The sequence below is a fragment of the Nannobrachium achirus genome, assembly GCF_963921795.1.
Source record: "Nannobrachium achirus genome assembly, chromosome: 9".
Classification (NCBI taxonomy): Eukaryota; Metazoa; Chordata; class Actinopteri; order Myctophiformes; family Myctophidae; genus Nannobrachium; species Nannobrachium achirus.
Window position 1 is genome coordinate 29,171,593 of NC_137818.1, and position 16,830 is coordinate 29,188,422.

At 47.7% G+C, this 16,830-nt stretch overlaps 1 protein-coding gene across 1 annotated transcript in view; it reads left to right on the forward strand.

The window, feature by feature from the left end:
* Window positions 1-16,715, forward strand: part of samd11 (sterile alpha motif domain containing 11) — a gene marked incomplete at its 5' end in the record, with an annotated part of 72,591 nt that extends 55,876 nt beyond the window's left edge. Inside the window, 6 exons of the mRNA XM_080732662.1 lie at window positions 9,786-9,901; window positions 11,000-11,078; window positions 12,043-12,809; window positions 13,849-13,982; window positions 14,445-14,555; window positions 14,912-16,715. Of these exons, the coding sequence (XP_080588788.1) occupies window positions 9,786-9,901; window positions 11,000-11,078; window positions 12,043-12,809; window positions 13,849-13,982; window positions 14,445-14,555; window positions 14,912-15,202 (1,498 nt within the window). The 3' untranslated portion in view covers window positions 15,203-16,715. The remainder of the gene's footprint in view (window positions 1-9,785; window positions 9,902-10,999; window positions 11,079-12,042; window positions 12,810-13,848; window positions 13,983-14,444; window positions 14,556-14,911) is intronic.
* Between the last annotated feature and the right edge of the window lie 115 nt (window positions 16,716-16,830).

The following is a 16,830-nucleotide window of genomic DNA, read 5'->3' on the forward strand; positions in this document are numbered from 1 at the left end:
CCGATGTAAACAGATCGCGGCCGGCTCGAAAATTTAGCCTGGTGCTTCGGTAAGGCCTCTGGATGTTTTTTTATTTTTTTTTAATAAAAAGCCGAACTAGTTCGGGATCGGCACACCGGCCGATCAAAAGGCCGAAGTAAAGCCGAACTAGTTCGGGATCGGCACAAAAAGAGTTGAGTACAGTACTTAAGTTAATGTACTTAGTTACCTTCCGACACTGGTACAAATGGACCAGTGCGGGTCAATTTGGTAATTACATTTGTACAGTCTTGGGAAGTTAACTCTTAGGATTTTAATGTGGAGATATTCTTGCACTTGGTGCATCTTGAAGTGTATCTGCAGTATCTGTAGTAATCTTTCAATTTTAATTAACATGGCTAGCTATTTGATATTATGGAAACCACACTACATCGTCAGCCATATTCATGGTCATGAATGTTTTCTGCACATGTGGGAAGATCAGAGTGGAAGGTGCTAAATGCTGGTCTTGTGTGAGGATGCTGGGAGTTGCAGGGAAGATGATAATTACACAGAAAACCGAGTTAATCAACTCTGCCATTTTGTACTATTACGAAGGAATCAGACAGTGGGTTCCTTCCTCCAACCCCCCCCCCCCCCAATACACATAACCAATCCATCCATCCCTACATTCCTCTTTTCATTTCGTTTGTTGTATTGTTTTTATTTTTTTTGAATTGTACACGTTGGTGGCTGCATATCATCACTGTCGGGCAGAAACCTCGTATCTCTAAGTTTCAAATCTTATTATTGTTTTTTTTTTTCGTAAAGCAAAGCCCTGCTTCATCACACAAGACTGTCGCACAAAACTAGTGAAAATAGCAGATCAGAGTTTAGATCATTTTTAAAATGATAAATACAAACCGAACGGTTTTGGACATACACGATTTTCACCCGACAACAACGATATGCCTGTGTGTGTGTGTGTGTGTGTGTGTGTGTGTGTGTGTGTGTGTGTGTGCGTGCGCGCGCGAGCGTGCATACGCATGTGTGCGTGTCTCAACACAAACGGCAAAACTAAAGTTCCAGGAACTGCTCCACTATACCACTCTAACTACACACCTGCATCCACATCCACACCTCCTCCCTTATCTCCTTTCCTCGTCTCCAACCCCCTCCCCTCCCCCCACCCCACCCCCCCCGGCATTGGCCCCTGCGCCTCCCAAACAAAGCCGGGGGCAGCGGGAGTGGGCGGGTAATTGCTTGTCGATTATTTATGTGGCGCTGGGAGAGGCGGGGGATCGATAATGGGCCGGCGGGCGGTGGCAGAGGGAGGGGGTGTGTGTGTGTGCGTGTGTGTGAGTGTGTGTGTATTTGAGAGAGAGAGAGAGAGAGAGAGAGAGAGAGAGAGAGAGAGGCGAGGGGGGCGAGTGGGGGGATATAAGCAGGAAACGGAGCGGCCAGGCTCTGCATGGTGCAGCTCAGGGAGACTTGCGGGGGTGTGTGTTTGTGGGGTGTGTGTGTGTGTGTATGCGGGGTGTGTGTGTGTGTGTGTGTGTGTGTGTGTGTGTGTGTGTGTGTGTGTGTGTGTGTGTGTGTGTGTGTGTGTGTGTGTGTGTGTGTGTGTGTGTGTGTGTGTGTGTGTGCCTGTGCCGAAGCAGGGGGTTTAGGGAGAGAGGAGGGGGGATGTATTGTGTGCGTATGCGATGCGCGCAACGTTTGTTTGTTCCATTTTTCCAAGCTGGCGGGTTGCACGCGTGCTCATCTGTGTGGACTGAATTCGCGGTTTACGGCGGCGCGGGGCTGTTTGTGTGAAAGCTATGGAGTCGATTTGCATGCGTGCATATTGCATGAACGCACAAGCGTGTGTGTGTGTGTGTGCGTGTGTCAGGCCAGCGATGCAGTCTGAATGTGGTCAGTGAGCTGAGGCCATTCTCCAACAGCACAGAGTAATTAGCCACACAGGACTGGGGAAAGTTAACCAGGGCTTACCCTCCCTCTCTACCTCCATCCATCCATCCATCCCCCTCTCTCTTCCCTTCGCCTGCGCTTTTAACCCTTTCATTCTCAATTGTTTCGTTGTTGTTGTATTTTTCGCTTCTGTCATTTCATCGAAAGTAAAATAGAGATGTTGTCATATCAAGAGTGAGAGAGAAATAAGCGAAGGAGTTCTCTTGCGTATGAACAAACATGGATCTCTCTCAAGTACGCACACGCGCAGGCACTCACCAGCACATCTTTGTGGTGGTGAGTGCATTGGTGTTCATGGTGGCAGGTCAGGGTGACGCTGTAAAAAGCCAGCTCGTGTGGGGCGTCCCCATAAAACATCCATCGCTCACCAGGGTCAGAGAAACAGAGAGAGACAGACAGACACACAGACAGACACACAGAGTGAGAGAGGGCGAATTAAACAAAATGCGGTCTAATAATAACAACTAGAAAGATGCATTTGGAAATTGTGAGTGTGGTTGCTGACGTTTGCAGACTATATTCTACAGTAAGCTAACTGTCATGTGAAGCTCCCACTCCCATTGATACCCTATTGATTCCCTATTGATTCCCCATCCCTGCCATTTCCAATGGCAGCGGAAAAGTTACCCTAGTAATACATAAAGTCTCCCCAGGAAAAGTTACCCTAGAAGTCTATAAAGTTTCCCTAGGACTATAATGTGTTGCCCTGTTGGGCAACCACACTAGCAAGCTTCCCTATGAATGAACCTCTGATGTCATAATGAAGACGGTGGAATTTAGACATTGTGAGAGAAAGGGATTGGCTTCCTGGGCCTACTGGCAGAATGTACGAGGAATTTGGCACTGATTGGTGGTTCATGAGATTACGGACAGACTTTGGAAATACTGTACACACTGGTCTAGATGGCTCACCCCTTAGGAGCAAGGAGCCAGTAAAATTACATTCATTGGGCGTGCAGGTAGAGTTCACTATGACTCAGACATAACCATATATAGAGTTCCTACCGCAGCTACTCCCAAATATGCTGTGTGTCATGCTGACTGTGACAGCACAGCATGACATCAGACTCAAACAAATCATATAAGGTGGGTAGAACTAACTTCATGTCAGTATCATGGTCCAGAGATTTGGGCACAAAAGGGACACAACATGATTACAAAACATATTCAAAATGTGCTCCAATGGGCAATCCCAAGAGCTCACCTCAAAACAAAAACTAAAAAAGATAAAATGACATCCTGTCAAAAAACTAAAAGGTAAGAGACATTCAATAAAGAACAACAATAATGGAAGAAAAACGTATAGGTTCCGAACGGAACCATGTTTAATTAATACCGGACTGCCTTTAAGACAATCAAATTATTGATCTTTTTATCAAATACTTTTTAAATACTTTTTGCGACCGTCAGGTCGCATTACTATGAAAACCTCCACTGGCTGTCAGTCCGTCTGTCTGTCTGTCCATCACGTCACATCACGTCACGTCACATCACATCACGTCACGTCACGTCACGTCACGTCACACTTTTGCCCTACTCATATCTCTGCCACCGTTGCCCCTATCCAACTTTGCACACACACTCCTTGGCTGCCAAATCACAACCTCCACCCCTCTTTTCTCACATGGCCCTCTTCTAGCGCCACCATGAGGCCGATTCTTGCAAAACACATTTTTGGACACTGCTCCTACAGATTTTGCCCTAAAATCACGCAAAGCGGTACACAGTATCTCTACAGTCATGTCATCAACATGGATCTGTCCCATTTCCCATATTCACTCCTGATTGGCTACCATTGCCTTCTAAAGTTTGTGTATGCGACCTGACGGTCGCTTATCTCCCGATTCAGGGAGTCTTACTGGTTTAAAATGAAATCAGATGGATACATGCATCTGTATGTGTGTGTGTGTACAGATTTATTTTTGATTCATCGATAAAATGCTGCTGCTGATGATGAACAACACCGATTCACATGTGTCCCATGGGTGCCACTGATATGCCATATATATCGTCATTGTCGGGTGGAAACCTTGTATGTCCAAAACCGCTCATTTCGTAAAAAATGAACTAAACTAGTGAAAACAGCCGATCTACAAGCACACAACGCCTCGCGATGCGTTGTGTGCTTGTAGATTTGCTGTTTTCACTACTTTTGTGCGACGGCCTTGTATGATGAAGCAGGCCTTTACCTTTGTGAAAAGACATACACATTTGAAACTTGGAGATACGAGGTTTCTGCCCGACAGTGACGATATGGTCATATAGGTCAGATCGGTGGTGCGCCGTAGGTGTGAGGGCCACATAACGGCCTGAACCTCTAGTTAAATTTAAAGTAGAGAGAACCGCGTTAGAGGATAAGAGACACAGGGACTGAGAGAGAAAAGGAGGGAGGAGGGGAGTGCGGCGAGTTGGAGAAGGAAGCTCTCTCTTAGTCTCTTAGTCTCCGTGCAGCTCACCTTCCCATCGAGCCCTGGTCATTGATTATCTGTGGCCCCATTAGGGCCCATTGTTAAAAACAAATCATTAGGCTGCTCGATGTGCTCAGCGCTGGCTGCCTCCATTTGTCTACTCTTAAATGGCACAGGGCTGGGCTGGGCTCGCCAAGCTAAGCATCTGCAAGGCAAATATACAGGGAGACGACGACGCGTGGATGGAGGGATGGATGCGGAGGGAAGTGGATAGAAAAAGGAAGTGAGAAAGAAGAAATTAAATGGAAGAAATTAAATGGAAGGGGGAGGGGGGAGGGTCAAACACAGAGCCGGAGAGGACACGTGAAGCTGGAAAAGAATCGAGAGAGAGAGAGAAAGAGAGAGAGAAAGAGAGAGAGAGAGGGGAGAAAATAATGGTGTTGGTGGGAGAAGGGGTGGGGGTGTTGAGGGAAGAATACAGAGAGAGAGAGAGAGAGAGAGAGAGAATAGTAGAAAGAGAGAAAAAAAGCAGAGATGTGCGGCAGAACGGGGGTAGTGGGGAGATGGCGAGAGTGAGATGGGGTGAAAGGGGGAGAGAGTGTGAGAGAGATAGTGCGAGAGGGAGAGAAACGGAGAGTACGAGAGAGAGAGAGAGTGAGATACGGAGAGAGTGCGAGAGGCAGAGTGAGATAGGGCGATTGGGAGACTGCTAGAGAGAGAGAGAGAGAGAGTGAGATAGCGAGCGAGGGAGAGGGAGAGAGAGAGCGCGGAGGGAGCCTCATCCATTTTAATGAGCTTCCTGTGTAAATGTGTTCCTGCGGAGTAGAGAGCCGAAGGCGGCCGCACCGCGCCACCTAATCCCCCCTCGCTCCCGTCATTAAGGGCAGCCCTGTCACACACACACACAGGCACAGACACGCACGCACGCACTAACGCACATACACACACACAAAGGCTAAAACCCACGTGGTCAGGCAGGCACACATGAAGGCAGACACACACACACACAAAGACAGACACACACACTCACGCATACACAGAGGCGGAGGCACACTCCCTCGTACACATACACACACATAAAGAAGCACAGCCCCTCTACAATGTGTGTGTGTGTGTGTGTGCGTGTGTGTGTGTGTGTGTGTGTGTGTGTGTGTGTGTGTGTGTGTGTGTGTGTGTGTTCTCCTCACACACACATTCCCTGGGTTGCTTCGGGACGGGGCCGCTGTCGCCACTCTGACAGGTCGTCACACACCAGTGAATTCCCCAGGAGCCCTTGGCCTAACTGCAGAGAGAGAGAGAGAGAGAGAGAGAGAGAGAGAGAGAGAGAAAGAAAGAGAGAGGGGGGGGGGCAGTCAACAAGCAAAAAAGAGCAATAATTCTTTACTGTCCATTCTTCTACTTGTGTTTGGGATTATGATGAACCTTTCTGCGATAAATATGATTTGCTTATTTTGTCTGCTACATTGAACTATGGGCGAAGAACTCTCTCTGCACTTTTAATTGTATGTTGGTAGCATGCTGAGAAAAGTGTATAGATAAACAAGCAAGTACACACACACACACACACACAAATACACCCCCCCCCCCAAAAAAAAGAAGATAAGCATGAGCACACGCACACACAAAGAGACAGACACACACGGCCCCTGAGCAAAGTGGTTAATGTCTGTCTCCCCCCCCCAAAATTGCTTCCTATAAAAAGGAGACGAGAGAAAAAGAGAGAGAAAAAGAGAGAAAGAGAGCGTGTCTGGTTCTCCCCTCCACTTCCTCCACACCCCTCTGCTCCCTCCCTCCATCTCTCCGTCTCGCGCTCTCCTTCCCTCCCCGTGATTAGGCCTAATTATGGTGGAGCGGACGCCTGGCGGCCTCAGTCATGCAGCTTTAATTGACCGTTATTCATCTGCGGGCTAACGCTAGGCTGGGCTACGCGGCGCGCGGAGAGGGCGGGAGGGGGGTTGGGATGGGATGGATGGGGGTGGGGGGGGGGGCTTGGGATGGGGGGGGTGGTGGTGGATGGGGGGAGGGGAGGGCTGGCATGCTGGAGCCTAGCGTAGCCTTAGCGTTGCCGTGCGGCGCAGGCTAATTGCTAGCCCCGAGGGATTAGGCCAGGTGATTACACACTGGGCGGTGTAATTACATAAGCAGCGGCTAGCGGGGGCCCCGGCTAGCGGCCTCCGGGGTCACGCGCCACAGCCCTCACCCAAGATTAATTGGAGCTGCCACCGGAGTGCGAGGCACCGCCGGAGAGAGGGAGCGGTTATACGATTAGCATTAACATTTGAGCGGCGGAGGCGATCGATGAATGGTTTTCACCTCCCCCCTAGTTCTGGCTCCGACCTCCACACACACACACACACACACACACACACACACACACACACACACACACACACACACACACACACACACACACACACACACACACACACACACACACACACACACACACACACACACACACACACACACACACACACACACACACACACAGCCTGCTTGTAGGCTATGCGTGCATGCGGGCTCCAGTCCCTGCAGCTCCCCTCTGTCTGTCTCTCTCACGCTCTCTTCCACTCTCTGCTTTCCCCTCTTACCATTTAGCGTGAGGCGGGAGACATGCAGGCGCTAGCTAATGCGAACGCGGTTGCAAAACAATATTTGCGGTTGCATGCGGCCAAGTGTTGGGTTTTTGATTTTGTTGTTCTCTCCCCCCCACCCCCCGCCACGGTTTGTTTCCCTGGTGTGTCTTTGAGCATGTGCAACGGGCGCATGCAGCCAAAATTCTGATTGGTGTGATAACAGCCAGCTAGGAAGGGGGGGGAAAAAGATAGACGAAGAGACAAAACTGAGGTAAAAAAGAAAAGAGAAAAGCAGTGGTTATGGTTTGGGACAACTGGCAGACAGAGAGCGTCAAGTTTTCATCACCATGTTCTCTCACCAAGTGGAGGTGCAGCACATGACTCACTCTACACAGCCGCTTCCTCCAATAGCCTTTTTAGTTGCGTTTTAAAAATCTTTACATTGCTTCTACATATCCACTCTCGTCCCCTAGCCGCTGGAAAGATGGACCAATTAACAGAGATTGAGAGAGAGAAGAGGTAGAGATAGATAAACAGATACTGGGAGGGGAAGAATACAGAAAAAGAGAAGCAGGGGTGAGAGAAAAGTGGTACAAAAGAGAGAGAGAGAGAAAGAGGGGGGGGGGGGTAGATAGAGGTGAGTGGTGCTTTTCTCCACTCAGAGAGGACAAAGGGAGAAGCTGATAATGGAGAGGCCTTTTCAAAAACAGGGGTTACAGGACACTGTCTTTCCTGGCTTCAATGCGGCGCAGAGAGCGAACAAGAGGGAGAGAGAGGGAGGGAGAGGGAGGGGGGAAAGAGGGATGAGGGGTGTTTAAAAAAAGGAGGAGAGAGGAGGGATGAGTGTTAATTAGAAGGTCCTTCAGCCCGTGGCCCTGGTCGAGATGCAGGCACCGCCCCAGCTGTCCAAGCGTGACACACTGGCATTGTGCATTCAGCCCTCATTATGAGTGTGTGCGTGTGTGTAAGTTCACTTGTGTGTGTATCTCTGGGTGTATATGGTGTGTATGGATGAGCAATTCATTGTGTGTGTGTGTGTGTGTGTGTGTGTGTGTGTGTGTGTGTGTGTGTGTGTGTGTGTGTGTGTGTGTGTGTTATTTTTGTGTATGGACCCTTGTGTGTGCGCATGAGCTGTGTGTGTGTGTGTGTGTGTGTGTGTGTGTGTGTGTGTGTGTGTGTGTGTGTGTGTGTGTGTGTGTGTGTGTGTGTGTGTGTGTGTGTGTGTGTGTGTGGCGGCAGGGGGAGGCAAGGCTGTGGCCCAGGGTACAACCATGGCCAGCGGCGCTGGCTGCAGTGTGACAAGACTGATGAGGCACTGGGGCGACATGGGGGCCTCTGGAGCTCCACTGATAAAAATACACCGCACACAGTTGCCAGCGCATGCGTGCACTCGCTCACGCATTACACTCAGAAATGCACAAACATACATGCACACACAAGCATGGGCAGATTATGGACCGGTCTTGACTATCAGGGGCCCATTGGGGCCATGAAGCCCAATAGCAATTTACTTAAAGCGATGTAAATATATGACAGAATAAGCAAATCTACTGATGAACCACTGATAATCAGGTTCATTATGACAGGACAGACATTTAGTTTTTCCTGCTCACTCACAGCTTGTATGCCAAAATCAGAGGTTTATAAAGAGAAGGTTGTAGGTTCAAACCCCCAGAAGACAGTAAACAACAAGATTCATCAACTGTAACTAAATACTGGTTAAAAATGCCTCCAAATCAAATCAAACCAATGCGAGTATAAAAAATGATGCCTCAATAAAGATGAGATTCCCAAACTGAAAAAGCAGTAAATAATAACTAGAAAAGAACATTTCTAAGAAATTTTAAGTGTGTCTGCAGCTCGCTAAGTGTGTGCAACCTTGTGTAGCGGTTGGTGTTAGCATTTTTAACATTAGCTTTAACATTAGCATTTTAGCATTAACATTTCATTAGCATTAGCTTTAGCATTTTTTAGCATTATCATTAGCATTTTTCACACTAGCATCTTAACATAAGCATTTTTGGCATTAGCATTTTTAACATTAGCATTTCTAACATTAGCATTAGCATTTTTTTGCATTAGCTAGCATTAGCATTTCTAACATTAGCATTTTTAGCTTTAGCGTTGCCATTTTTAACATTAGCATGTGTTAACATTAGCATTTGTTAGCATTAGCATGTGTTAGCATTACCATGTGTTAACGTTAGCGTTAGCATTTTTAGCTTAGCAATAGTGGAAGTAGCGGTTAGCATTAGCAGTTAGCCGTTGGGACTGTGGGACCACCCACCGAGTTTGAGACCAGTAACGTGTTGGGAAGTGGAGTTATGGCTGTTTAAAGCTCAGCCAATAGAAAGACAGAGGGGGCGGGGCTTATCATTACAGCTCGTCCCTATTGGCCATCTAAGTACTCACGCCAAGTTTCAAGACCCTACTATGCTGCATACTGGCGTTATAGCTGTTTAAAGCTGTGTGACGCCAAAGTTTCAGTTTTTTTTTTTTTTTTCATCTTTGTGCAATATGCAAATGTCTTAAGCTCCTCCCCCTGGTGGCAGGCTCCCTCAATGCTCCTCCCTCTCCTACCGGAGGTAAAAGTGCATGAGGAGGGAGGCTGGCTGCCTCGATGCTCCTTGCCTTACAAAGACCAAAAGGGACCAAGATTCAAAACATAATTGGCATATACCAGCATCTATGTGTGTGTGTGTGTGTGTGTGTGTGTGTGTGTGTGTGTGTGTGTGTGTGTGTGTGTGTGTGTGTGTTTTTGCCATTAACATGTTTAAATGTTTGTTTTTATTCTATAAAGCGATAAGCTGATTAGGTTGCTGTGGTTTCGCTGAAATATCGAAATACAATTCTCTTTTTTTTGTATCCACAGGGAGCTGTCCCATCCCCCTCCTCTGCTGTCCCCTCAGAATGCCCCTCACATCGCCTTGGGGCACCACCTACGGCCCCCTTTCCTGGGCATGCCCTCCGCTCTGTGTCAGGCCCCTGGTGAGTTAACCTCCACACCAGTGCTTGGTTGGTGCCATACTGTACCATTAGTCCGATGTCCCATTGTACCAAAGTGTCATTGGTCTGACGTCGCACATTATAACTAACCCTAACCTCACACTAAATAGTGTTTCAGACTATTGGGACCAATATGCAGTCCCGTCTAGGCAGTGATGGGCAAGCTACTTGGAAAATGTAGTTACCTAAGCTTCAAAACAAGTTACACTTGATTAAATATAGCTAAAGCTACAGCGAAGCTATCCCCAAAGAAATGTAGTTACCTAAGCTACAAGCTACATGGCAAAAATAGCTAGCCAAATCTACACTACTTTTTTTAAGTCCTTAATTGTCACTTCACTGTCATCTGGGGATCCCCCTGGGGGAGGGGGGATCAGACGTCTTGAATGTCCCCTCACTATTGCAATTGACTGGTCTTTTTATTTTATTATTTTATTAATTATTTGGAGAATGTAGTAAGCTATATTACTAGTTACTCTGATTAAATATATCTAAACTACACTACAAGCTATCCCCAGAGAAATGTCGCAAATTTCTGTTACGCTACTTAGAAATGTATTTAAGCTATGTAGCTTAGCTACTTGTAACCAGCTACTGCCCATCACTGCATCTAGTTTAGGGTTAACACTTCGCTACCCATAGAAATGCACGGGATATGCTAACCATAACAGCAGAGTTGCATCAATGGTCTGTCTAAAAACCTAAACAACTGAAAGGTTTAGACTAGAGGGAGATGGAAGATCTCTGGTGAGATCTGATCTTAGGCCAGACATATACAAGTCCACTGCACTCACTGATAATTTATACACTGTATAAATATATTGTGATGATATAAATCACAATTTGTTTGTGTTGTTTTGAGCCTGTAGATCTGCTATTTTTGGCACCGTAGTAAAATCGACACCCACACTGTTGTATAAATCAGGCTTTAGCCAACACATACACCATTACTAGGGACCACATCATTGTTCTTTTTTAGTATTACATGAGGGAACTCATCCTGGTTATATTACTTCATATACGTATGTGTGGTAATCACTGATGTTCAATAGATGTATTTTCCTGTTGCTTCTGTCTCAGGTTATGGTTTCCTCCAGCCAGCACAGGCAGAGATCTTTGCACGGCAACAAGAGATGCTGAGGAAGCAGAACCTGGCCAGGTACGTGCGTGTGTGGCAAGCTACATTAAGTATAATTACACCTCAGTGATGTGTGAATGGCCCATTTTGGGAAATTGTAAATGTATACTTTGATGAGGTAACATTCACCCCTCAAATGGTCAATGTATAAATTGATTGGTTCAATATTTACTTATTTGTATTTTATATAACTATAGTGATAGTCTATATTTTCCATCATGAACTTCAACATGTATAGACCTACTACAACCTATGAGTAGGGATGGAGCTCGTAAATTTTTATTGATAATGAGCACCTTATCGATCCTGCTTATTGAGCCAGGCTTTTATCGAGACCACTATTGAGCGTTTTCTAATATTTTGTGGAAAGACGTGAGATGAAAAATTCAGGAATAAAACTCATCATTTTTTTATTGGCCAGGCTCGACAAGCCCAAAGCTTATTGATACCAGGTAATCAATACATTTCTTATCAAGTTTGTAACAGGTTCGGGTTTCGAGCTCCATCCCTACCTATGAGTAGCATGTTAAAACGAGACAAGCTAGAACTTTCTGACATAATAAGGTTGACCACATGAACCCTAGCGTCCCTATTCTGGGCATGACATAATGGGCAAATATTCTGCAAAAATAGGCAAACGTTCGGCACAAATAGCAGATCTACAAGCTTTCAACCCATCGCTTTGCAACTCATTTTGAGATCAGCTATTTTCAGCAAAGAGATGTGTAGACTTGGAAAAAGGTGGGGGCCAAGGGGGACCCCGGTCAACAGAATACCTAAGGTTAAGTGTTTAATGAACTATCATCAGTGTGGGGTGCCTCGATTCCCGATCCGGGCGACCTTTGCCGCGTGTCACTCCCTGTCTCTCCCCCATTTCCTGTCAGTCTACTGTCCTATCCAATAAAGGCAAAAAGCCCAAAAACAAATCTTGAAAAAAAGAAAACTATCATCAGTGTTATTTATTGAGTGTGTTCCACTCCTCCAGACTGGAGATGTCTGCGGAGCTGCTGAGACAGAAGGAGCTGGAGAGCCTCCACCATCGCCAGCAGCAGCGTCTCCTGGGCTCGGACCACCTGGGGGGTCTCCCCTCTGGCCTGCCTGCAGACCACCCGGCGCTGCGCAGCCTCCACGACATCCCTGAGGGACACCCTCTCCGAGAGGAGCTGGCCCGCCGCTCCAACGCCATGCTGGTGCTGCGCCACGGAGCCTCCACGCCGCTGCTCACACTCAGTCAGCACCACCAGCAGCAGCAGCAGGGGGCCTCCTCCGCGGCCAAAGAGAGCCAGGCGCGGAGCTCCACCGCCGGGCCCGACGCAGACTCCAGGAAGGGATCCCGCCGGGGCTCCGCGGCGCAGCTCCGCACCGGGGACCACCACGGAGGGAGGAGGGAGGGAGACAGGGAGAGCCAGGAGGAGGAGATGCTGGACTCAGACAGCGAGGCGGAGATGGGCGAGGACAGGCAGGACAGTGTGGGTGCTAAGACCAGCAGGGACAGGGAGAGAGACACCAGCAAAGAGCGCAGGAGCAAGGGTGCAGCGTGTGACAAGGAGGTCGGAGAGAGCTCCGGTCGGCTCAGTGCACCCTGTAGCTCGGCAGGCGCGGAGTCACCCATTCGCCACCTCTTCACTCCTGGGCTGGGCAAAGGCGATGCCAAGTACCATCTGCCACCTGGGTTCATACCACCTCTACCCGCTCTCCATGCCCAGACGCTGCCCTTTGGATTCCCCTACGCCAACCCCTACTTTCACACAGGTGAGGGAACTTGCACATGCACACAGATATATTTGTGCCTTTGCACACACTTTCTCTCTATCTCTCTCTCTCTCTCACACACACACACACACACACACACACACACACACACACACACACACACACACACACACACACACACACACACACACACACACACACACACACACACTTTTAAGGGCAGACATGTGAAAGCCATTAGCGTCACTCTCTGTGTGTGTCTCCAGTGTGGAGACCTTTCCCTGTTAGGGGCCCTGCCTCTGACCCTCACATGACCCCTACTCACCACCCCCAGCAGTATAGCCACGTGGGGAGAGGGAGGTTATTATTTGTTCCCTCTTACACGCACACGCGCACGGACGGACACACACACACACTCACTCACACACACACACACACACACACAAAATAGCTTTCATTTCAAATATTATTAAAACAAAATAAGAATATTCATCGATTCCTGCATCTCTCTACAAACCTTTGCTGCTATCTATGATTGTAATGGTTCCTTATTGACAATCAGTAGGCACACACAGTAAAATCCTCAGTGTTCATTTATCCTTTTTATAACGGTGTACCCTCAGAGTTAAATGAACACTCAGGATCTGAGTGCGTACTGCGTACCGGAGGCTGGTCCTGTTGACTCACAGCTAGGGATGGGACAATATGAACATTTCATATCACGATTATTGTGACAAAAGAAATCGTGATTTACGATATTATCACGATAATCAAAATCCATTATCCTGGGGCTGAACATTTGCCAAAAAATAGCAGATCTACAAGCTCACAACGCGTCACGTTTGTGACGCGTTTTGGGCTTGTAGATCGGCTATTTTTTGGCAAAGACACTTGATAGAGAGTGAAAAAAGACTATCAATTACATATACTTCTGATCCCAGTGCATGACGGAGGACGATATCACTACAAATTAAATCTCCACAATACGATTATCGTGAGTGTTTTTTTATCACGATACACGATAATATAGTGTATCGTCCCATCCCTACTCACAGCGCAGCGTCTCTTCTCCTTTTAGGGTCCCTGGGAGGTCTTTTCATGGACGGGGAGGATTCAGCCTCGGCAGCCCCGGCGGAGGACATCAGCAAGTGGAGCGTGGAGGACGTGTGCGGCTTCATAAGCAGCCTGGCCGGATGCGCCGAATATGCCCAGGTGAGGACCTATAGGGAGAGGCAAGCGGGAGACAGAGAGAGAAGAGAGAGGAAGAGAGAGAGAGGGCAGAGCTAGGCTGACTATAAACCTTTAGCAGATTATTGACCACGTCGGCCACACTGCCATCAAAAGGGCACGTGTCGTTGGGTTTAGAAGGACATGGAAGCCCACGCAGTTACAAGACATTTTCTGTTTGCTCAGGGAACTGAAAGTGAATGTCGTGTGAGTTTTTCATAAATGTGTGCGCGAGTGCACGTGCATTGGCTGTGTGCATGTTTCCAAGTGTATTTTGTAGGCAGTGTGTAAGAGGGTGCGAGTGCGTGTACTGTAAGTACATTCATGACTCTGAAGAATGAATGTGTGTAGTATATGCATATTTTTTGGGTTGTGTGCGCGTGTGTAGTTAAGTGTGAATGAGTGTGTTTGCCGGGACTGTGGCTGAAGGGACTGTGTCTCTGCCAGGTGTTCCGGGAGCAGGCCATTGATGGAGAGACCATACCCCTGCTCACTGAGGAGCATCTACTTAACAACATGGGACTAAAGCTGGGGCCTGCACTCAAGATCCGCTCACAGGTACACACACCACCGACCTGTGTGCCAGTGTGTGTGTGTGTTGTATGATGGATTCTATTGAATGAGGTTGATGAATGGTAACATCTGTTTGCGAGTGTATGCGTGTTTGAATTGTAGTACAGTATGCGTGGGTGCATCTCGGTAGGTTTGTCTAAATGAAGCCATTAGCGTAGCATTAGTTTGCTTACCTTAAGACAGCCTGCCCATAGACTGTAGTGCTACTGCCTCTATTCTCTGTCTCTCTCTGTCTTTAATACAGCCTGTGAACATGAATACAGTGCTTGCTTATGATTGGCTCTCACTGACAGCCATGTGGCGGTGTCTTTCCCTCCTCCTCCTCCCTCTCGTCTCCTCAGGTGGCACGGCGCGTTGGCAGGATCTTCTACATGACCAGCCTCCCGCTGGCTCTCCCCCTGCCACCATCTGCCGCCCTGCGCCCCACCGAGAGGGACCGGGAACCCCTCGCCACACCATCCGACACCCACTTGCCCCACTCCTTCTCTCACCCCCACCGGCCCGCCTCCGCCAGCAGCAGCTCCTCCCCTTACAGGGGCCCCACCCCTGGACGCTCCTCCCCCAAGCAGGAGAATGGCACTGGGTCCTCCACGTCGGTCGGAGGCACGTACGAGGCCAAAAGCCCCTCGTAGGAGCAGAGCCGGGGCTGCGGAGGGCAGCAGCGACCCTGCCTCAACCGAACTACAAGGCCAAAGGAAAGGGAGCGGAGGCTGGGGTTGGTTACCTTTACCATGTGGGATATTATGGGACTTTCAAGCCATTTTTAACAGACTTTGGCTTGACCGCCTCCTCTCCCCCACTTTGGGACCTTTAAGTTGAGCCTTGAAACATTGTGAGGAGTACTGGACTGGAATGAAAGGAGACCGGACAGTAAGGACCCTATCGGGCAAACCAATCAGCTTCAGGGCTTGCTCGACACAAGAGGCAGTAGCCTAGCAGAATCCAAAGAAACTGGGTTGGAGGGAGACACGTGAAGCGACAGAGGAACAGAGAGAGAGAGAAAGAGGGAGAAAAGGCAGACAGCTGGCCACAGAGAGCCTGCCAAAAAAAAAAAAAAAAAAAGGAGCGAAGCCCGCGCCACAAATACGACATTCTTGCAATTCAGACAGACAGACGCTAGCGGAAATGCTTCCTTCCTTCCTGGGCTGAAGGAAGCGCTTCTCTCTCACTTTCTCTGCTCTCACAACAAGCTCAGCAGATCCCAAGAATAAAAAAAGACAGACAGACGCCTCTCCCCTTATTTCCTCCTCTGCCCTACCACCCTCCGGAGGCCAAACAGTTCCTTGTAGCCGTCTTAGAGGCACGAGATTGAAGACTCATTTATACTAAGTCGTATGACCAAATCGCTCGCTGGAAATCTGAAAAACAGATCTTCGAGTGACGCGGTCTTACAACAAAGTATACGCTAGGCTTAAAGCATATGCTGAGCGGGACTAGTAAAGGTCAACTCTCTCTCTTCACTGCAAACTATGCATTCCACTGTCCCAAAAACCAAAGATGACCGGATGTGTGGAATTGGAACTGTGTCACGTAATAATGTTTCTTGACATTTCTTTTTGCATAATGGTCTTGGAGAATAAACATGAGCAAAGCTAGGCTGGTGCCTTGTTTAAAATGAGGCTAAGAGGGGTGGGGTCTTTTTAAAAGGTGACACAGGTACCATACTGTAGTTCAAGCCCTGGATATGGTCATTATTTAGTGACACCCCCCCCCACCCACCCACCCACACACACACTCATACAAACGGCATGGAAATTGTTGAGCCCCAGTGACGAATGCACGATGTCTATGGCATGTAGCACTGACATCGTTCTGAGATCGTGCCGACTACTGCGGGAGATAATGATTTTTTTTCTTCTTTTTTTTTTACGTGCAAAATTGTACAGAATCATACTAAGGATTTAAATATCCTGAAGGTTACGTACGTGGTACTTTTTCTTTTTCATTTAAATGTAGCTGCACGAATACAGTTTTCTTTGCTGACAAATGTGACTTGCTGAACTTTGGTGGTACTTTTGTTCCTTTTTTTGTTCTGACATTTTTTTAAAGTGTAATATTAAAAGATGCCCCAATCTTGAATGCTACTTCAGCATATAAATAAATACGAGGAAAAAAATATTTATAGGACTTTTGATGTAGTAGATAAAGCAGATTATGATATGTATTATAATTAGTCCTTGAGATGGATCCCAAAGATACTTCTTTGTTTTCTCTTGGTTGCAGGGAAAGGAAAGGCACAAAGCTCTTAATGCAAATGTTT